This window comes from Artemia franciscana, chromosome 18 (assembly GCF_032884065.1).
Source record: "Artemia franciscana chromosome 18, ASM3288406v1, whole genome shotgun sequence".
NCBI classification, from domain to species: domain Eukaryota; kingdom Metazoa; phylum Arthropoda; class Branchiopoda; order Anostraca; family Artemiidae; genus Artemia; species Artemia franciscana.
The window spans coordinates 10,793,418-10,816,975 of NC_088880.1; the positions used below are offsets into that span (position 1 = coordinate 10,793,418).

Below are 23,558 nucleotides of genomic sequence, written 5' to 3' on the forward strand. Positions count from 1 at the left end.
ATGACAACATTCAGTGCCGTTAAAACAGATATTCTAAGTAGTTCTCTGTCGAACAAACAGTCAGATTCCAACGGATAGATCTCTTTTGGGAAATATTCCTAAAAATTTTCTTTAGCAAGAGTAAAGAACTATAAGTATTTGCTTGGATGTCGTTAATTGAGTCATATATCTTTTCTTTCAGTAACTGTTGTAATTTAGATAACAGGTAGAAAAAAGAGGGGGCCAATTAAGGGGAATGAGAGCTGACGGAAGCACAGGAATGTTGTTTTGGCCAATATTAATGGCAATTATATCCACTCCTTCTGAGGTAGTGGTGCCAATTGGCGTAAAACTTATCAACGCCGTACTAAATGCACAAAAGTGAACTTAATCATATTAACTTCTAAAAGACTCATCAAAATTTAAGACAGTAAAAATTAAGAAAACGAAACAGTCTTTCCCATTACAGCCTTAAAAGCAACCATTAATTTACTAGCCGTTACTAAACAGGGGTGTTATTTGCTATAGGACGGGGAGGGAAGGGGGGCAACTGCCCCTCCCAAACCTCAGTCCCCCCCCAAACACCAGTCCCCCCCAACGGAAATTTAGTTTCTTCAAAAATATCATCAAATCTAAAATAAATCTGCATAATTCAACGTCCACAGAAACAGTTCAGTTTTCTTCAATATTTATTTACCCTTATGGTACTATACGGCTCATTTTCCAGTTTCAATGTCATTTTCACTTGATTTGGGAAAATTCACTGCAACTTTGCCCCCCCCCCCAAGGATTTCGACAAAAGTATGCCACTGTTACTAGAAGTAACTTACTGGGGTAAGCAAACCCGTTAAGGCTAATTTACAAAACAAAGTTCATTTTCACTTACTTAATTTAATTTTCAACCAATTACATCGAAACAAAATATCTTAACTACATAGACTAGATATTTCACAAAATTGAAAATAAGCAAAATAAAAAAAAAATCAATAGTCTAACACAGTACAATAGAAAACAATTACTATAAACATAAGAAGAGTCAACTTTTATCCCACCACACAACTTTGGAGTGACTAAACAGTGGTTTGACTAGCTCAAATAAAATCAGTAAAACTAAGAAAGGAAATCCGTTTGGATACTAAAAAGGGAAAGAACTTTTCACATATTTTCACTTCGCTTCTAAATTTCGCTTTAGGGAAAAAAACCATGAAACCCGTTAGGATACTGAAAAGGGAAAAACCTTTCCACGAATATTCGCTTTTGGGGAAAATACGACAGCGGAAAAAAAATTTTGATATTTAATTTTTTCCTAGTGCTTAAAAAATAAGAAGGAGGCTTAATGTACTTTTCAGGAGTTTTTTTTAGAAAATTTCTTTGAGTATCCTAATTCAGAAAATAGCATAGAAAAAGGTTTAAAAAACGAAAATGAAATTAAAATCTCATTAATCTTTTGTGTCGCATATGTATTCGTAAAAGCAGTAATTTAAAAAAAATCTTTGAAAGTGCAACAAAAAAGAGTTATTTTGCTTTGGAATTTTATTAATTTTTGTGTTAATATTTTTGTATCAATCCGACAAAAATTTACTTACACTTGAATATTCAAAAACACCTTTTCTTCAAGGTTTACTATAGTCCTTAAAGCCAAAGTTTAATCGCAAAGAATATTACTTAAGGGATATTCGGAGGGGGGCGGGGTATAGACGTCCCCGAAGCAAAAGGACACATCCCACATTTTGTTAAGTTTACAGGAGAAGGGATAAAAAACAAAAGCGTGTAAAAGAAAGTTATTGCTCCTTTGACAAAAATTTACTAGATGAAGTAGTATTGCTTCATTGTGATGCACACATAATACACAACAATAATGCTAGGTGGCCTTATGACCAAGCTATAGAAAAATTATGCCCCCCACCATGGAATGCTCCCCCAACTCCAACGAAAACAATATGTCAATGCAGCTACTATATCCTTTCAAAAGACAGCAGTGGTTAAATTGTCAATTTCAATTTCTTTTAACTAATTTTCAAAAAAAAGAAAGTGAACTTGTCGTGGGCATGAAAATGATGTTGTTAAAAAAAAAAGCATTTTTCCTAGGGTGATTTTCAATCCGTAGGTAGGACTCGGTCACTCTAGAGTGATTTGGCTGGCTTTGATAATATGGTAATTAACAGTTTCTAAACTATGTTCATTCTTTCAGCTACTTTTTTAATTATTGCAAATACTCAAGCGGTATCTCATTAAAGTAGCTCTTGGATTTTTTACTTTTCCTGTGATTCCATATAGCCCTGAAATAAAAGACTAATTTTACGCATTTAACCACATATATGCAGCTCTACTGGGAGAAGTTTTACTAGGTCTGTGTAATTAGTTCTAGTGTTAAATTTTCTTATTTCATAGATTTAAAATTCTTTTGAAGCTTTTTAATTTTTTTTTAAAGTGAATCAAGAGCAAAAATCCGCTTTCAATTTATTGGATAGATGGACATGGATGCCCAGAGTTACCAAAAGCCAGACCAGAGGAGGATAGGGGGCTATGAACTCCAATAAGCATGTAACGACATAAAATTCTATATAAGAAAATAATGGCACACAGGTTTTCTTTTTTGGCCCTTGAGACATGGACCCCTTTCGTCCTCTTTTGTCGGTAGCTCTGATTACACCCACAAGAATAAGAGTAAGCCTATTTTTATATAACAAAACAAATTCTCAAATATTTCAAATATAAGCCAGTTTTTAATACAAGTTTTAGCGGGTCTGTATGACAGTTCCTTTTATGATTTGATTTAGAGCAGTTGACCCTAAACAAGACGAGATATACTTCCTGATTAGTTTGGAATTGTCCTCCCATTTTCTCACCATCTTGAATATTTACGACTTTTTAAAATAAAAAATATGTTAAGGGCAAATAATAATAAAAGCTTATTTTTCGTTAACATAGAGACCCTTATTTTGAACAAGCACAAAATTGATGTCTAACCACCGGGAACATAAATTACTAATGAAAATAAAGGCTGTAATAAAAATTGGGATTATTAGCAATGTGTTCACATGGCAATGGTAAAGTGGAATGCGGCCAATTGTCAACGAATCCCAAAACAAATGATATATAATTATTCCTCAACGGACCAACTTTTAGTAATCAAAGTCTGTGCAAAATCAGACTTGAATGTTGGAAGAAGAAAAAATGCTACAGGCCCGTATTACCTACGTTACTTATACGAAATTAAGTATTGAAATTATTCTGAAAACACTTCAATTTTATAGAGTTCATAAAAGACCAATTACTTCCTAAAACTAGTACCCCCCCCCCAGGTTAACTAGTTTGCATGAGTACCCCCAGATGAGGACCAAGAAGGACCCTACTTGAAAGACGCATAATATTCATGGAGCACTAAACCTAGAAGTACTTACAATTTACCCTACTATGGCAAAGGCCTCACTACTAACTCTTAGCTTCCCTCTCCCCAAAGGAATTTGTCTGGAGGCACTCTTTAGTAAAAGTTTGTATGGTCCAAGTGGTGAAACAACTGAGCTTTTTGAAACAACTGAAACAGCTGAACTGAAACAACTAAACTTTTTGAAACAACTGAAACAACTGAGTGGTGAAACAACTGAGTGGTGAAACAACTGAGCTGAAACAACTGAGATTTTCACTGACTTTCTTCCTCTCAATAGCACTAGTCAAAATGAGAATCAGCAATTGACTGACGTGGCCCTTACGTACGAGATCAAAAGGGCCTACACCAAGCTAGGGAGTAATTTAAGCTAAGGGACTAAAAAGAGGTCCTGATAGTTATTTCAACTTGTGTCAATAGTAGAACTGGTCTTTCTTTGTGTCTTTCCAGTAGGAGGTCACTGTCTTCCATTTGTGGAATCCGCTGTTCGGCAAAAACAGAGTAGTCTTCCATAATAAATAAATAAACTTACAGATCAGAAATTATCGACTTGGTTTGCTCAAATTCTACTAGAAATCTCTTAATTACGTAAAATTACGTTTTTTCAATAGGGATTTTTCGTAAGTAATTTTATTAATGAGGCATAATTGACTCGGTTTGCTTTAAGTTCAACTAGAAGATACGTAATTACGTAAAATTATGTCTTTTCAATACGGAATATTTCGTAAAGGATTTTACGAAAGAGATATAATGGACTCGGTTAGCTTTAAGTTCAAATTGAATATTATGTCACTACTTAAAATTACAAAATTCAATGCTGAACATTACATAAGTAATATTATTGATACAAAATAATCAAATTAACTTGCTGGAAGTTCAACTGAAATATTAAATTTTTCGTTCCAAGGTTATTGACTTCGTTAAAACATGATATTTTACGTTAATATTTGAAAAACTGGATGCTTCCGGAACTAGAAAAATTACTAAAGAAAATTTCAAGGATGCCATTACTTTATGGCTAAATATTTGGCCAAAGACGGCTATTATTAAATGCAGTCAATAACCATTTTCTTCACGAGCCCTTACTTTTGGAATAGTTTATTCATCAGAAGCGATTTGCACTTGTCACTTTTTGGTTGTTTTTTAGGTGCACTTATCACTTTTTGGTTGTTCTAATATCTAGCAAAACCAGCATTGTTAATAATAGAATTAAGAAAACAATAAAATTTCAAAGAAGAAACTAGGAAACTGAATAGAGGAGTATATTAGGCCTTTTTGCCAGGGCTTAGTCGTAACTGAAAACTGCAAGCGCCACTGGTGTGCAGCATTGGGTAATAAAACAAAACTATAAAACTCTAAAACAAGCTTAAATTGAGCATAGTTTATATTTATTGAACCTTGGATTTTAATCCAAAAATCTAAGTTTCTTTGGATCCAACCAAGAATCTTCTGAAAGCAGTAATATTACTTTCGTTTCATTCTCTTTTTCTGAATTATAAATAATTAACGCTAAGTGAATATAAAGGTGATCATGAAGTAGGTTTTCACAAATTTTCTTGTTGTGACGCTTTGGCGAAAGAGCGCCTTTCATATTCATGCCCACTGAAGGCAAAAGTAAAAAAATGAAAAATAAATACAAGTACAATTTTGAGACCGCATTATATTGTCTCGTTCCGAGACGGCACTGAGATTCCTCTTAACAGTTCCCCGTGCTCCTTTCTCTTAACCTTCACCAAGCCCTCCCATAAGAAAGAAAAAAACTGACATACGACCGTTTCAACCCAAAAAGTTAGATAAAGCTAAAGACATTATGTTAATAGACATCAAACAACGCTAATAACAGATACCTCTGTCCATATTTTGTTTATGGAAGGCGAGCCCACCACAATACACAACGTTTATCCAGAAAGTAAATTACGTTTCCTATTTGTACCTGCAAGAAACAAGTCTAGCGCGACACAAGACAGGCAAGTTCGTGCTTTATCCTGTCAAATTACAGTGATAGTTTGAAATTTCTGCCATGATTGAAAATGCTGCGAACTGTGGCGTGCGCGTAGTAATAAAGATTTTGTCTGCAAAAACCTATAGAGACCTATCAGCAGCTTTGTGAAGTATATGGGGATAACATTATTACTACAGATTGAGAGCGTCAATGCTGCATTCGGTTTACAAAATGAGCGAGCAAATGTTCCTGATGAAGGACAAAGTGGAAGACCCACCATAGTGACTGCCGGATTTGTTCAAATAGTCAACGGAGAAGCTGAAGATGCACTAAAAGAAAACTCTCGCTTAATTTCCTCAAATTTCCCGAAGTTCGTTAAACAAAATCGTCAGTGATAAGCTTGGTTACATAAGTTTTGTTGAGTCCCGATAAAAACTAATAAAAAGCAGAATCAAAGCAGCAGAATTTTACGGGGAAGGAATTGCCAAGCTCATTAATTGAGTGCCTAAATTCGAGTGGCGAATATGTTGAAAAGAAATATTTAAATAAGGCTTTCAACGGTAAATCAGAATTTTTTTCTAATGCATTATTTTTAATTCCAAAGCTCAATCTACTTTCTGGATAATCCCCACATTATACATTCATGGAAAATACATGAGAAACCGAATTTTGGGGCCTAAATACGATTCATTTCAACACTATCTTCTTGTCCCTAGGACCTTGTACCATCCAAAAGTAATACCCTTCTGGCGTCATTTCATCGTCATTTGGAGTCTAATAATACAAAGTCCCATCCATGCGATAAAGGGATAAATGACCAATAATTTCCAAATTGCGTTATATACATTTCCCAGGGTATGCATCCACGCTAATCAATTGGTAGCATCAGTTAAACTTTATTCAGTCAACTAGCTAAAGACAAAAGGATAAATTCTTTAGATTTTTCTAGCATCGTAGTGGCTGTTACGTAATTTTGACATATTACGTCTTTCAAGTTTTTTTTTTTACCTTTTGGCCAAAGTTTTCTTTTTTACCGTTTGACTAAATTCAATAAATTAACCAAGTGCAGAAAAATACATAATTTCGACTTTTTCAATATTATAATGGTTATAATTTTGACATATTGTGTCTTTTCTAGCTTTTTTACCTTCAGACAAAGTTTTTTTTTTTTTTTTATAAAATTCAATCAATTAGCTAAGTACAGAAGGATATATACTTTTGACTTTTCCAGCATCAGAATGGTTATAATATTGACAAATTGCGTCTTATTTTTTAACTTTATGGTTATGACTTTCAGAAGAAAAGAAATGGCGAAACTTCCTGTTTCACAATACTAACATGAAAACTGTTGATTTGGACGCGCATTGTGATCAGTGAGACCAACAGAAATAAAAAATAAATTGTAAATTCTCTTTTAGCAATTAACCCTCTGGTGGTGCGGTGGATTAAACTCTGCTTGGTAATTCAGGGTCCAATGCCGCATCCAGGGGGTGGGAGGGGTACGGGGTTTGGCCTTCCACCGTCACTGAAATTTTTGCCCAAATCATAAAAACATAACAAAATGCATTTTGATACGTTTTTTTTTCCTTTTTTGTGTAAAACCCACCACTATAACAATAATCCCCCCTCCTCCAACAAAAATCCTTGATACGTCATTGGTTTAACCCCAGCTGTCACAGAGGCTGGAATTGCACGACAATTATGCATTAGCGTCTCCAAATAAAAAATCAAGGAGAGAAACAATAATAATTATGAATATTAACCAATGAATGAATTATTAATTACTATTAAATAGTAAATAAATTATTATTAAATAATAAAAAGAACAATTAATGCATTGGAACTTCTTAAACTCTAATATATAAGCCTAGTTGTGCCTAGTATACCACTTTGCTCCGCAAGGAGATGCTAGATGGCACTGGATTTTCTTCAAAAAAAAGTTCAATGAGGTCTGTGTTTTACCGTTCACCTTTGGATCTCGAAAAGAATACCGAAATGATTTTTTCCCCTTTTGCAAAACTTTTAAATTCTGTTTTTACTCCCTTATAACACGGATGGGGCGACAAGATCTTTTGATAAAGTATGGAACACAAAGGAATGATGAGACAGGAATTGCAGAAAGTGTTATCTAAGAAAATGAAAAGCATTAACGCTGCTCGAGCCAAGAAGATGGCGCTGAATTTGGCTGCTTTAAGGCGATATTGAACTGCTTCAATGTCGCTTCCAATGCTACTTGATTCCCTGAGAAATAAGCAGAGACTGCATTGTGAAATAATAAAAGTTGCTTGTGCATCACCTTAACCTGAAAGAAAACAGAAATTAGTTTGTTTCGGCCAAAATCAATCGCCATTTTCAAGAATAAAAAGTTGTTCAGTCCTCCATTCAAACTTTTCTATCATAGCAGTGATCGAATGCAAACTTAATGTTTTCTCTTTTAAGTTGTAGGTGAATTTTATATTATTACAGATATCAATATTTTCGCTCATCAAATCTACTCTTAAAACTATTTTCGATTAAAACCTAAGTTTTTGGCTGATATTCCCAAAAAATAAGAACTAATACAAAAAGAAAACACAAAAAATAAATAAGTAAATGCTAGTAGAAATAAAAAAAAGAAGTACTAATCCAAAAACCAAATATTCTTAGAAGCCAATTTGACTAAATTAGAATCCGACATTGACCAATTGGCCATTTGACCAAAATCATTACCAAATATGTAACGGAATTCTGTACAATTTACCCAAACACATGGAAGTAACTGAAAAAAAAACTATAGGTATTTTCACTTTTAAATTTGTAGATTAAAATCAAAACAGGCAATGCAGCGGGTTTTTTAATCTGTTTTTGTCGTTTGTTTTATGAGCCTAATCGATTTGGCCACTGAACAGCTCATTTTTCAAACAGCCGTCTTCAGTGAAAAATAATGTAAAACCAATAAAAGAAACTAACTCACTCAAAAACGCAATCTTAAAAAAACCAAACAAACCATCGATAAACAAAATCTTAGTTTTACAAAATATTTCACTGAAAATGGCTATTAGTCACATGGCAGAATTATTCGCTTAGGCGGTTTATTATATTTTATTCCCCGTCTTCCGAAAATTCCTCATTATCTTCTTATATTTTGAACAATGTAAAGGGAGGGCCAACAGCCTGCCAGAAGGATGCGAAGCATCTGCGCGGATTAAATGTTTGTGGTGTCAAGTAAAACTGTAAGAACGAATAGAAAAGGAGGGATATATATTTGAAGTAGAAGGCTAAAAAAAACAAAAGAAACGAATTTTAAAATCTGGCAAGTTCGATAAAAACTAATTATTTTCTGGATTAAAAAAAGACTCCATAAGAGATGCAGAGGTTTCAAATGGTTTCTTCTATTAGGAGGCTAAAAAAACAAATTTTAACATCTGGCAAGTTGGATAACTACAAATTATTTTCTGGATTAAAAAAAAAAAGTTGCATAAAAGGTGCAAAAGTTTCGAATAACTTCTTATTTTTATTTATAAAGTTAACGTATACCCGTAGACATAGTAAACTGGTTGGTTTTCTAAAAATGTTAAACCTTAGAAAAAATATTACATCAAACAAAATATTATATCAAAATATTTGCTATAAGCAAAAAAATATTGAAAATATTCTGATTATTAGAAAAAGTCATAGGGGACATGCAAAATGGGGAAAGATGACGAAAAATAAATTATTCAAGAAAATTTAATGCTTATCAAAAATTATAATTCTCTGCTGTTATGTATACGAAAAATTCTAAAAAGCAAAAATTCAGATAAACCTCTAAAATTTCAATTCAGTCTGTTTTTGCTTCAGCAATAAATCACAACAAGATTAATCAATATATTACGTACAAAATTATTCAAGGAAGTCGATTGATTAGTCAATTAATTAGTAATTAATCTATATAGCTGGTGAAAACCTGCTGCATCTGTGTATTCAGCAAAACCCAGTTCACATACACAGTAAAAGAGAAAAAAACAGCATTGCCATCTTCAGTTTTTTTCAGGGACTCATTAACTAAAGTATTTATTCCAGGGCTGTGGAGTCGGTTATTACCGACTCCAACTTCAGACATTTTCAATATACCGACTCTAACTCCGACTCCATTCAAAAAAATTTGCTCAAACTCCGACTCCATGACGCCGACTCCACAGCCCTGATTGGTGAAAAATTAAACAATTACCCTGTTTTCATCTAAAAACTTCAGTTTAATGTTAACATCGTCTCGAAACTTTTCATACTCGCTTAGTTTTTCTTCATGCTTTCTTTGAGTCTCCTGAAGAATAGTTGGCGATACTTCGTTTCTTGGACGTTGAGTCAACGTTTCTAAGTCAGAACGATAAGCGTCATACTCAACCCTAAAAATATAAAAAGCAACTAAAAAAGACTTAAATAATTCCTAGAAATCCCCAAATCTCTAATAAAACATCTTAAAAATCCCTATTTTTTCTTCATGCTTCTTTTGAGTCTCCACAAAAATAGTTGCGCTGATACCTCGTTACTCGGATGCTGAGTCAACGTTTCTAAGTCAGAACGACAAGCGTCATACTCAACCCTAATAATGTAAAAAGCAACTAAAGAAAAGACTTGAAAAATTCCTAGAAATCCCCAAATCTCTAACAAAACACCCTAAAAATCCCTATTTTTTTTTCATGCTTCTTTTGAGTCTCCACAAGAATAGTTGCGCTGATACCTCGTTTCTCGGATGCTGAGTCAACGTTTCTAAGTCAGAACGATTAGCGTCATACTCAACCCTAATAATGTAAAAAGCAAAAAGCTTCCTTTGAGTCTATACAAGAACAGTTGATGACACTTCATTTCTCGGGTGTTGAGTCAACGTTTCTAAATCAGCATAATAAGCGCCATACTCAACCCTAAAAACGTAAAAAGCAACTAAAAAAAGACTTGAAAAATTTCTAGAAATCTCCAAATCTCTAATAAAAGACCTCAAAAATCCCCATTTTTTTCTTCATGCTTCCTTTGAGTTTACAAGAACAGTTGGTGATACTTCATTTCTCGGGTGTTGAGTCCACGTTTCTAAATCAGAATAATAAGTGCCATACTCAACCCTAAAAACGTAAAAAGCAACTAAAAAAAGACTTGAAAAATTTCTAGAAATCTCCAAATCTCTAATAAAAGACCTCAAAAATCCCCATTTTTTTCTTCATGCTTCCTTTGAGTTTACAAGAACAGTTGGTGATGCTTCATTTCTCGGGTGTTGAGTCCACATTTCTAAATCAGAATAATAAGCGCCATACTCAACCCTAAAAACGTAAAAAGCAACTAAAAAAGAAATTGAAAAATTAATAGAAATCCCTAAATCCCTAATAAAAGCCTAAAAAATCAATTTTTTTGTTTTTAGGGGGAATTCCTAAGTGGCAATATAGATGTCTGAGACATCTATGATTTCGTGACTTTCGTGATTTCGTCTACCAGTGATTTCGAGGCCGAACTCCAATGGCTGGATACTATTCCTTTATTCGATTTAAGGAGCTGTATTAATTGTAAAATAGTTCTAACAGAGAATGGCCTTTTATTAATTAAAAAAAGTATTTCTCAATATCCATTGAAATTAGGGGTTAAAGCTAGTCAGTGATATTTTTATCGGCGGTTGAGTATACGCTTATAAGTCAGAGCGACAAACGTCCTACTTCGTCATACAAACATCACACAGTGATTGTTTGTCGGTCGTTCATTAAACGCTTCTAAGTCACAGCGATAAATATCATACTTCAACCTATCAAACTCATTTTGCGCAAATAAGGCCATCTAAAGCACTAACATTAAGAAAAACAAATAATTTTGACATTCTTGTTAGCAGTATTTTGAGCAACTAGGGTTCCCTTTGAAGAACCCAATTTTGCGACAAGTCTGCAGCTTTAACTTGGACTGATAGGACTATTTATATCATTGGGTTCATGATTTCAGACCTATCCATTCACTGAGTTGGAATTATGATATCAATTACTTTTCCTTAGATAATATGGCCTCAACTCGACGTACTGTTTTTTTGTTGTTTTTTTGTGCAGGGACAAGTTTCAAGCCTATCGCCCAACTTTACTGCAGCAGGGATCGATAATGGGGAACCGTATTGCCAAGCAGAGCATCAATTATTACCCCCCCCCCGCCCAACCACTGTTTAGTGGGTACGTAGACAATGGTGGTGGATTGATCCACGGATCAGTTTGGCGACTCCACCTAGAATAAGAACAATAACAATATTCATACTTTCAGTGCAACTAGAACTTGCTGACAGACTAGGAAAAATAATCTCCTTTCAGGTGTTTCTGAAAACTTTCAATCTTTCAATCTAAAAAAAAAGAAAAAACACAAAGAAAATTTCAAAAATATAATTAGATAATCAATGGATGAATGAAGCTGAACCTTAGCTATAGAATGATATTTTTGTCAAAATTTACATTATATTTAAAATATAATGTTTAATTACCTACAAAAGGAACGTAAATATTGCAATTCCCTTTCAAATGAGCCCTTAAGCGTTTCTCCATGGTATTCCACTAGTGGTGATGAAAAAAGAAGAAAAAAAGGACACGTTAGTGCTACCAATACAAAAACGTTGCTACCAATACAAAAACGTGATTCTCCTTGTTGTTCAAGGTCAGGGACTGCAGTTTCCTGAATGGGTTTTTCGGCAATGGCAATTGGTCTGACGTCATTTTCAAGAGATTTCCGATAATTTTTGAAATTCCCATAAAATGTTCATGAAATAGCATCTTACTATTAAGACTATTCGATATAATAGTTACCATTCCTGAATCTACTACAAGTGTTTTTGGATTTTCAGTTACTATGGGTCGCGCTTCTTTTTTTTACTAAGTTGCATCTATCAGTGAAACCATGATCAAATCGAAATACCTGCACAGGGAATATAAAGCTTAAAGCTAGCAAGTTCAATAGAATATTAAATTATATTACGAATATAATATAATATGTTGTATATTATATGATATATAATTATATAATAAATTATATTACGAATATTAAACTATATAATAGAATATTAAATTATAGTACGATATTAAAGTCAAGTTATGTCAAAAGATAGTTAGCTGTAGCAAGCAAAAACAAACGACATCGGCACACAACTTCTCATAGTTACGTTCGACTACACACAAAATTCTCTCGTTTTACGAGAGAATTTATCAAAAAACAAATTTATTTGAATATTTTCTACGGGAGTATAGATAAGTAAACTTTGGCCATAGAATAAACAAGGTCTTATAAAATCTTGAAAAAAAACAAGAGCTAAGAGCTCATATGGCACTTGTGACGAGGCCAGAAGAGCCAAGAGCTCATATGGTATGAGCTCTGGCAAAATTCTAAGAATCAATAGATTGATTTAAAAGGAAAATCACAGGCTTAATACCGGTCAGGATTCAAAATAAGAGCTCTGAGTCACGAGGTCCTTGTAAATATCAAAATTCATTAAGATCCGATCAACCACTCGTAAGTTATAAATACTCATTTTTTCTAATTTTTCCTCTCCCTTCAGCCCCCAGATGGTCGAATCAGGGAAAACGACTTTATCAAGTCAATTTGTGCGGCTCCCTTACACGTCAACCACTTTTCATCGTCCTAGCACGTTCAGAAGCACCGAACTCGCCAAAGCACCGAACCCCACCCCCTAACTCCCCCCAAAGAGAGAGGATCCAGTGCGGCTACGTCAATCCCGTATCTACGACATTTGATTACTCTACCCACCAAGTTTCATCCCGGTTTCTCCACTCTAAGCGTTTTCCAAGATTTCCGGTTTGCCCCTCCAACTCCCCCCAATGTCAAAAGATCTGGTCGGGATTTGAAATGCGAGCTCTGAGACATGAGTTCCTTCTAAACATTAAATTTCATTAAGATCCGGTCACCCGTTCTTAAGTTCAAAATACCTCAATTTTTTTAATTTTTCCAAATTAACACCCCCCAGCTCCTCCAAAGAGAACGGATCCGTTCCAATTATGTCAATCACGGATCTATAACTTGTGCTTATTCTTCCCATCAAGTTTCATCCCGATCTCTCCACTCTAGGAGTTTTCCAAGATTTCTGTTTCCCCCTCCAGCCCCCTATGTCCCCGGATCCGATTTGAATTGAAAATGGAGCATCTGAGACATATGATCCTTCTATATATCAAGTTTCGTTAAGATCCGATAACCCATTCGTAAGATAAAGAGACCTCAATTTTCACGTTTTCCAAGAATTCTGGTTTCCCCACCAAGTCCCCCCTATGTCACCGGATCTGGTTGGGATTTAAAATGAGAGCTCTAAAGCAGAAGATCCCTCTAAATATCAAATTTTATTAAGATCTGATCACCCATTCGTAAGTTACAAATACCTCATTTTCTCAAATTTTTCCGAATTACTCCCCCCCAACTCCACCAAAGAGGGCGGATCAGGTCTGGTTATGTCAGTCACATATCTTGGACCAAGTTTCATCCTCATCTCTCCGCTTTAAGCGTTTTCCAAGATTTCCGGTCCCCCAAACCACCTATTTTTCAGGCTAATTCTATTTTTCAGAATTAGCCCTCCCCCCCCCCTCCAGCTCCCCCAAATAGAGTGGATCTGTTCGGTTATTTCAATCACGGATCTAGGACTTCTGCTTATTTTTCCCACAAAGTTTCATCCCGATCCCTCCACTCTAAGCGTTTTCCAAGATTTTAGCCCCCCCCCCCCCAACTCCCCTCAATGTCACTGGATCCGGTCTGAGACATGATATCCTTCTAAACATCAAATTTCATTAAGATCCAATCACCCATTCGTAAGTTAAAAATACCTTATTTTTCCGATTTAACCGTCCGATTTTGGTAGATACCATGTGCCATGAAAACAATTTTGGCAGCTTGAGAAACAAATTTTTCAACAATGATCCGAAACAGTCTCAAACACAATATTCGCCTCTGTGAGGACATTCTTTTCCGTCGGAGAAAATAAATTCAACAAGACGAAATATTTACAAAATTTGGGGGCAATGTCCAACTAATAAGTGAAAGCACATTCGCTTACCCAACTTACAAAATTCAAAAACAAATTGGAGGGAAAACCACAGGATCATGGCGATCCCCAGGGCTGTAAGGATTCGTTCTCCAATCCTGGCAAGTGAATCCAAAGTAGTCCCTGAACTAATCTTTAAACCAAGCTTACTAAAAAAAAATACAAAAAAAAGAAGATCGCTTAGACAATTTTCCTAATTTTGCAAAACAGGCGAAGAAAACAATGGAGCCTTGAAAAAATTTTACGGCATCAAACTTAGAATACTAGAGAACTCAAGAACGGGATTCAAAACCTAAACCGACCAAAATATGGAATTTTGTTTTTTTCCGTTTTTTCCAGAAGTCGTAGAATGTTCGAAGAGAACTTTTTCAAAATGAAATCCATTCTAGCATCCTTTACAGCAACGAAACAGATTTTCCACAGAAAAACGGCAATTTCCACCATGTTACACCAGAAAAAATAATTTTCGTTCGAAGAGGACCAGAATATTATAGACAATTATTTTTAAGCATCATTTGACCGACTTGATTCATTTGAGGTATCGTTGATTTATGCAAAATAGGGTATACGTAAGTTGTTCACCAGCTATTACGAGGGAGGTCAGTGAATCTTTTCGGGGATGGGGGGCCTAATGCCTTAAAAATGACATTTTTAGGCCCATTTTTAAAATTGACGGCGTGAGGTCAGTCGGATAAATATGGAGGTGGTAGAAGGAATAACTCGCGCGAAAACCTTATTTCATTCCAAGGAATATATTTGGACTAAGCCCGCAATATGGTTGCTGCAGGTTAACAACTCCTCTTTAACTGTGGAATTTTTTTAGTATAACATAAAAGATTACATTCATAAGCTTCTCTGCACAGAAGGGGGGACGATTGAAGAAGCATTTCCTAAAACATGGTTCTTTCCTATTATATCTAACTTCAAAACTCCAAAATTGTCACACTGAAATCTATTTTTAATAATTGACCCCCCTCCCGAATACATTAAGGGTTGCCATAATTCAGGGATGATTATCATTTGCAAATCATCTACTTAAATATTAAACGCCCGCAAATAGTGGATTTCTTTTTTGGGGGGAGGGGAGTGGGGAGAAGCCCTTCACTAACATTTCAAATAGGAATGTGGAATTAAAAACAAACATAAATAAAATAAAAATATTTTTCCAATGAAACTAAATAGTAATACTATAACTTTAAACGAACATATGGCATAGAAAACAGAGTGCCATACCCTCGTCAATACATTTAGTCTGCAGACTAAATAGGTTTAGTTTATGCCTAATTGAAAATATTATCAGTATATATAATATGTTAAACTTTAGCACAAATAGGGAGGAAACCGGTAGTCCCCTTCCCTATCATACATTGGATCATTCTTGTTTGTTTTCTTTTAGTCTGTTTCATTGGCAACACTCTTTACTCTTATTTTTTTATTATCATTTAACAGAATAATAGACTAGTTTTGGAAACAGACCTATAATGCTTAGAATGTTAGGCAACTCTTTCGTTTTTTCACGGTCTAAATTTTATTACCAACTAATCTAGCAGCGATTAAGAATGAAGTCAATACTGTAATTCGAAAAAACCTACTTAACACCGCTAGCTGACATATACCAAACAGTAATGGGCGAAAGTGCCTTGTTCCCGGACTTTTTTCAGTAACTCTGAAAAGTGGCAATGTCGTTATAACAGGAAGAAAAAGAGTTATTTTATTTGAAAGAAAAAATGGAATTTAATTTATTCCTTTCGTTGTTCAAATAAAAACGAGCCAAAGAAGAAGACGAAGAAAAAGAAGACAAATAAAGTGGCTGATTTTAAAGTGGACGAAATGCCAGCATAAATAAATGATTTTTAAGAAACAAGTTTTATTTTTTAGTGTTTCAGAAAATGGAAAATGCATTAGCTAAAAATTGAATAGCAATTATAGTAAAAAATATAATAGATAAATTGAATGAGATGGCCGAAAAAAATTTGAATTTAATTGATTCCTTTCTTTGCTACAATAAAAAGTAGCCAAAGAAGAAGATGAAGAAAAAGAAGACAAAGAAAGTGGTTGATTTTAAAGCGGACGAAATGGCAGCATTAATAAATGATTTTATGAAACAAATTTTATTCTTTAGTGTTTGAGAAAATAGAGAATATATTTCAATATAATATATTGAATAGCCACTAGATCTACGTTGCATGGGCAACGTGAGGTGTTGCGGCAACGTTTGTTCGGCTTTACCGAGCAAAATGCTGCGAGAGCAACCCTTTGGTTTTGTTTCCTCTTTTATACGCTGAAGTTGTTAATTTGTAAGGATCTTACAGATCCCCTACATGTCTTACCACTGGAACCAAATTGGTCTTACCATTAAATACACCGGAAACAAATAATAGGTACACCAACTAGCAAAAACTGCGGACCCCTCATTGCCAAAGATGATTATGAGCTAACAGCCGGCTGTTGCTTAAAAATCCCCTATATGTCTCACAATTGGTATCGCCCAATTTTTGATTTCAGTGTGTACCTGACTACTGACGTTGTCAACCCCCTTAAACTCTTAAACTGGTACATCTCATGAAGAAATTTTTCTACCAAAAAACGGATGGCATGTACTTTGATCAACTCATCAAGAACTATCGACTGCCGTCAACAAAAAAACTATCTGTCTTAGTTCGAAAGTTGACTTTTTGGCCGTAGGCCTAGTTTCTAACGTCATCACTTAGAAAGGAGCAAAGGATAAACTCTAATCTCTTTAGCAATGAGAGAACTGTTAAAGTTTAAGAGGCACATCTGATACCATTTCTCTACTGCAACCCCAAGTGCGAAAAACCGAGCGATAAACTCATCTGAAATCACGAACAGAAATGAGTAGAAACAATAGATGGCAGCACTTTTGGACCGTGGGAAAATGCCACTTTTTTTCTATATTTTTTTTTTTTTTTATTTATCACCCAAAAAAGATATATTGGCTGTGCGACTGGGTAGCTGCCGCATATATTTAACACTTATAGATTTTAGTCCATCTTCAATTTGAAACTGGTGCCTGCCTGCTTGCATGCTAGAACGGATCTTTCCACTCGGAAGCAGAAACATGGTTTGATGAAACGAAAGCTTGACTACATAACTTCAGATAGTTCTCTCTGACATAGGCTATAAAATTCCACATCACTTCACCCACTATAGGCTCTGGCTCAAGGTCAAGCAAAACCATTTTTTTGGCCCCAGGCAAGAGTTCTACGAACCTTTCCAAAATGCAAAGTCATATTCATGAATCCGAGGTCCACACTTTGCATAAAAACCACAGAGGTTAGACCCGTACCACTTTCTAGGAATAAGCTGAAATCGGGTGCTGGGAACAAAAGAAAACACACGACAAAACCAAAGTGTTGCTCTCGCAACACAAATACAGTAAAAAATACAGTAAATAAATTGAACGAGGTGGCCGAAAAAATGGAATTTGATTGATTCCTTTCTTTGCTCCAATAAGAAGCAGCCAAAGAAGAAGATGAAGAAAAAGAAGACGAAGAAATTGGTTGATTTTACAGTGGACGAAATGGCAGCATAAATAAACGCTTTTTATGAAACAAGTTTTATTCTTTAGTGTTTTAGAAAATAGAGAATATAATAGCTAAAAACTGAATAGCAATTATGGTAAAAAAAAAATATATTAGATAAATTGAACGGGATGGCCGAAAAAAATGGAATTTAATTGATTCCTTTCTTTGCTACAATAAAAAGTAACCAAAGAAGAAAATGAAGAAAAAGAAGACAAAGAAAGTGGTTGATTTTAAAGTGGACCAAATAGCAGCATAAATAAATAATTTTTATGAAACAAATTTTATTCTTTAGTGTTTGAGAAAATAGAGAACAAAATAGCTAAAAATTGAACAGTAATTATAGTACAAATATAATAGATAAATTGAATGAGATGGCCGAAAAAAAAGGAGTTTAATCGATTCCTTTCTTTGCTACAATAAAAAGCTGCCAAAGAAGAAAATGAAGAAAAAGAAGACGAAGAAAGCAGTTGATTTTAAAGTGGACGAAATGGCAGCATAAATGAATGATTTTTATGAAACAAATTTTATTCTTTAGTGTTAGAGGAAATAGAGAATATATTAGCTAAAAATTGAATAGCAATTATAGTAAAAAATATAATAGCTAAATTGATTGAGATGGTCAAAAAAAAAATAGAATTTAATTTATAAATCATTTTCGCACGCTGACCAATGGTCCACATAGTGCAGGTACCGATCTCATGATTCTCTGCCTTCAGTAGGGAGTACAACGCGTGACTGGGGGCAAATCATCCATAATATAATTGAGTCTCGAAACAAGTCTCAAAACAAGGCATTTGATAAAAGATTACTGAACAAATTTCTTCGAACAAGGAAAACGACTTAAGCGTAAAGCCAGGGCTGCATATTAGCAAAAGCTGATAATCCTTTGAAATTTCTTTCCTTTGAAAGTGCCTTGACGGACGGTGAGGATATTTTTCTTGGATTTAATTTTTCCCTAATGCAGCAATGGGCAGTCTGCTTTACGATCAATATTTAAATAAATAAGTAAAATTATTATCAACAAATAATTAAAATAATAGTAAACAATATCAATATATATTGTAAATAATACTAAAAATAATTTAGAAATAAATAATGATATGTCAACTGTGTAATTTTTAGGATATTATTTTTCCGCTTTCCTATGACTTCCCATGTTTTCCTGTGATTTGCATAACGAAGAAAAAAGACAATTTTGATATCATTCCATAAATGACTTTCGAATCTATCCATCTACCGAATTCTGTTGTTGAAATCTGGCGTAGATTGTTTTAAGATTAAAAATGCGTTGAAAATGAATGAAAAATCGTTGGAAAAAGGACCGTTTCCCTATTTTTTAAGTAAGTTTAGAATATTCCCAAAGAAAATTTCCAAGTAATATCATAATTCTGGTTCGGTGAATGAATAGATCTGTAACTAATGAATCCAATGATATAAGCATTGTGTTCTTTTTTTGTAGGTTGAGCTGCAAGAACGTCGTAAAATCGCTTGTTTCAGAACATATAATAATATAGATAGATATTTATTTCAACAAAAGCCACTTAGGGGTCACGGCAAAAAATAACGAAAAAAAAAATACCACTCACATAACAGGATATATAATAATAACTATGAAAAAGCATAACAATTCTCGTTATTCAGGTTCAGAGATGTCAAGCGGATTAGTTCCCGAAAGTCCCCTCGTCCCTCAGCATCATCAATATTTTATCACTGAAAATTTCCATCAGACCAGACCAAAGTATTGTATAGTCTTCAAATGAAATTGTAATAGTCTTTCTCTAGCAAGTTTATTGACAAGAAATAGACTGGGTACTTGGTCACAGTGTATATTGACAAATATAGTCCAATTATTTGTCAACAAAAATGATGATGGTGAAGTTGGGGGGGGGGGGACTAACGACAAAAAGCTCCGCGAGGAGCACTGAACCGGTCTAAGGCCAATTGCAAAAAGAAAAAAAAGGCACATAATACCATAAAACTCACATAATTACACTAAATGTCACGGACATGTTCAATATATCTTAAATGTTTTAAATCTACATGGATCATGGTTACAAAAAAGAAAAAGAAAAGCTTCAAGCACCCCATATAAAATAACCTTCAACAATCTTTTCTTGTCCTGCCTATCGTCCACCCTCCAAAAATCTCTCTCTGTGCTACATGGCTACACACACGTACCTCCCCACATTTTTAATATCCACTTTACACTTGCTTTTTAAAATTCCAACCATCCAACTATCACAAACATCAAAACAAGTAGAACAATAGGGAATTTCTCAAGACAGTGGAAAACATATTAGAATGAATATTTCAGCCCTATGTTCGAGGGCCGTCCTCAGCAATACAAAAATATATAAGAAAAAACAACTTACAACAGGATAAAATCAATAAAACTAAAATGAAAAATTTTTCATTTTAGTTTTATTGATTTTATCCTGTTGTAAGTTGTTTTTTCTTATATATTTTTGTATTGCTGAGGACGGTCCTTGAACATAGGGCCGAAATATTCATTCTAATTTGTTTCCCACTGTCTTGAGAAATTCTCTATTGTTCTTCTTGTTTTTGGTGTTTCCAATATTTCCCATTTACCCACATATTATTTGCATCCAATTTTCATATTATATAAAATGATAAGATGATGAACAAATAATGTAAATGAACAATGGTAACTGAATAATTGAAATAAATGCATATTGCACCAATTTGAAAGAAAAATTCTTCAAGGATTGTTTGCCTTTTGAGCATTTATTTCCTTAGGAAATGCTCCGCAATGAGATTTTTGTAATATCGAAATTCAATAAGCAGCAATCTCACCCAATCAGAATTCTTCCTAAAATTTTCAGTAAATCAAAAATTCTATGGAAATTGGGATTGGCCTAAATTAGCACAAGCTAAATCCCGTAATTAGCAAAGATCTCATTATGAATGGTCATAATTCAAATTATCTTGGACTTTTATTTAATTTAAATTAACTCGTTCATCGGCCCATTTGCCTTTCCCTGAAGAAACTTTAATAACGAAAAACAACAAAAGATTTTCAGCCAAGGGAGTCAGCCATTTTCAGCCCCTGTGTAGTCTTAAGTACCAGAAAAACCTTAAAAAATACAAGACAAACGTTTTGTTTGTCTGTTACAAAACAAAGTAATAACATATTAATCTTTAAATCCAACAGGAAGGATTGATTTGGTTATACATTTTAAATTGTAAGAAAATTTAATTAAGTCGCCCTAATGCGAGAATTTAAAAGATAGTAAATATTCTTTTCTGAGTAAAAATTACAATTAAGAGTAAAAATAACGACAAGGAGATGGAGATTAGAATATTTTGCACGCCCAGATGGATAAGGAGTTCGTTTGAACGTTTTTTATTTCTTTAGTCTTACATCTGTTTTTCCACATTCTTAGCTACTAGTTGATGTAATAAAACTCACGAAAATCTTACCTCGCCAGTTCATAATTTTTAATAGTGAGTAGAGAATCTTCAATCGTCTTGGTACACAGGGTTGTCAGACTAGAAATGAAAAAGTTCAAGGCACTGAGAAGAATTTCTCCGTGCTTGCTCAAATTTCGCTGAGTAATTGCATTGTAATTAAACTCGTCTTGAAGCTCGGGAGATTTTTGTGCCAGCTCTGTAAAAGCTTCACCCAACGAGGACTGGAAAAATACACACGATTACACAAGTTAGATCAAGTTTCAAGAAGAAACTCAATACACCTAAAATAATACAAAACTATAAAAAATGAAAAATGACAGATATTATATTAACCAGCTATAACAACCACGTGAAAAGCCAAACTGAATAAAATGATTTTTATTTTCAAACAAAGATTTTAAAAGTCATTTGCAATTACAATTCTAGTCCGTAATAAATTATCTGGATATCTAACAAAGGTGTTGTTATATCACAACCAGAATCAGCCAGAAGTAAAAGTAAAGGTTACTCTCCCTCTCTTGTAATTTTTTTTTCTCACACTCTATATCTCCAAGTCTTTCTATTCTTGTTTCTTTCCTTGTCTCTCGCACGCTCACGAAATCTCCCTCTTTATCCTTCTTATTCTTTTAAGAAGAGGTCGAAAAGATTCATTTGTGAAATATACCCATTTTTACGAATCTCGTGAGACGGATAAGCTGTACCATTTCGGAGTTGGAACTGATTTGACTTCTGTGAGGGAGCAGGAAGTGAGTTCCTAAGCTGCTATCATGGGTGCATACACTAAGAGAGGACTTCGAATTTAAATCAAGCTTAAGGACAATTGACAGCTAGGCTGACATTGGAACCTTTCAATGACAATCAATTTAATTACTAGGGGGGCTAGCGGAATTCACCAAAACCTGATCAACAGTAGTGTCAGGTGTCGGTATATAATATCTTGTTTTTCTCACCTCTGCAGTTAAATTAGTAACTATCTTAGTTAAGTTACTTAATTAACTTAATATAGTAACTTAGTTAAGTTAGTTAAGTTAGCAGTTAAGTTAGTAATTAAGTTAGTAAAGTTAGTAATTATTACGCAAGTAGGACAATTCTTCAGTTGGGTCATTCAATAGCAATTTTCGATTAAGGAGAGAAACCGTAAACTAAATAAGATTTATATTAAAAGATTGAGAATCAAATCAAATCTGTAAGAAATATAATTGTATAAGGGAAATGCCTTTATTTTTCACGTACGTAAACGGGGAAACAACGGATAGGAAATTTATGGAAACTGATAAATCGCCAGAACCTGGAAATTTCTAGGAGAGGAGAGTAGAGACATAAAGGCTTCTGATGCGTGCATTCCCAGATAGTAGAAAGTTAATTCCTAGATTTTTCAAGCTGTATGATAAAGGTTTTTCTATCCCACTTGTTGTTGTTGTTTAATTGACGTTTGAGCGAATCAACCGCTCGTATACGTGCGATCCTCTTTTAAAACTTAGACTTGTGAAGCCATGTCACTTTGAGAAACACACAAATAAAATTTTGGCACAGGCCGCGTCAACCCTTAAGATATCTTGGAAGAGTACTAGGACGTTGTACAGAGGGTTCTTGCTTAAATCACTGGCACTAGTAATGTGTATCATATCTCTATTCTGCTACTATTGCTTAAAATATCTGAGAAAAGAAACATACTCAGATTTAAAAAAGATTTAAATAAAAAAATAAAAAATAAAAAGGTTAATACAGTAAAAATAGAAGTTAATACAGTTACTACAATTAAAGCATCTATAAAAGGAAACGTAAAGACGAAATAAAAACGTTAATGCAATGAATATAAAAGTCAATACATTCTATCCCACTTTCTAGGGCAGTAATTTCCTAGGGAACTTTTATTTCTTAGGGAAATGGCTTAGGAAACACTTTTTAGGGAATTTCCCTTTTGTTTCTACTTTGTGTTTTGTTTGTTATTTTTCACGTACGTAAACGGGGAAACAGCGGTTAGGATACTTATACTTAAGATGTGCGGACTTTGATAAATCGCAAAAACCTTGAAACTTCTAGGAAAGAGGAGCAGAGGCATAAAGGTTTTCGATGCTTGCATTCCCAGATAGTAGAAAGTTAATTCCTAAATTTTGTAAGCTGTTTGACAAAGGTTTTTCTATCCCGTAGATAACTTCGAAGACCCCACTGCCTTTCCATGACGAAAGTAAAACAGTTCAAAATAGGGATAAAACCTTTTAATTGACAGTGAACAGATATAAAATTATTTAACTGGATATTTCG

General features: G+C 34.1%; 1 protein-coding gene across 3 annotated transcripts in view; it reads right to left on the reverse strand.

Moving 5' to 3' along the window:
- Positions 1-854: 854 nt before the first annotated feature.
- LOC136038596 (arfaptin-2-like) overlaps positions 855-23,558 on the reverse strand; it is a 46,994-nt gene continuing 24,290 nt past the window's right edge. For all 3 annotated transcript variants that reach the window (XM_065721801.1, XM_065721803.1, XM_065721802.1), the window contains 3 exons: positions 21,303-21,514; positions 9,499-9,673; positions 855-7,611 (listed from right to left, as the gene is read on the reverse strand). In XM_065721801.1, the coding sequence (XP_065577873.1) occupies positions 7,456-7,611; positions 9,499-9,673; positions 21,303-21,514 (543 nt within the window). In that variant the 3' untranslated portion in view covers positions 855-7,455. The remainder of the gene's footprint in view (positions 7,612-9,498; positions 9,674-21,302; positions 21,515-23,558) is intronic.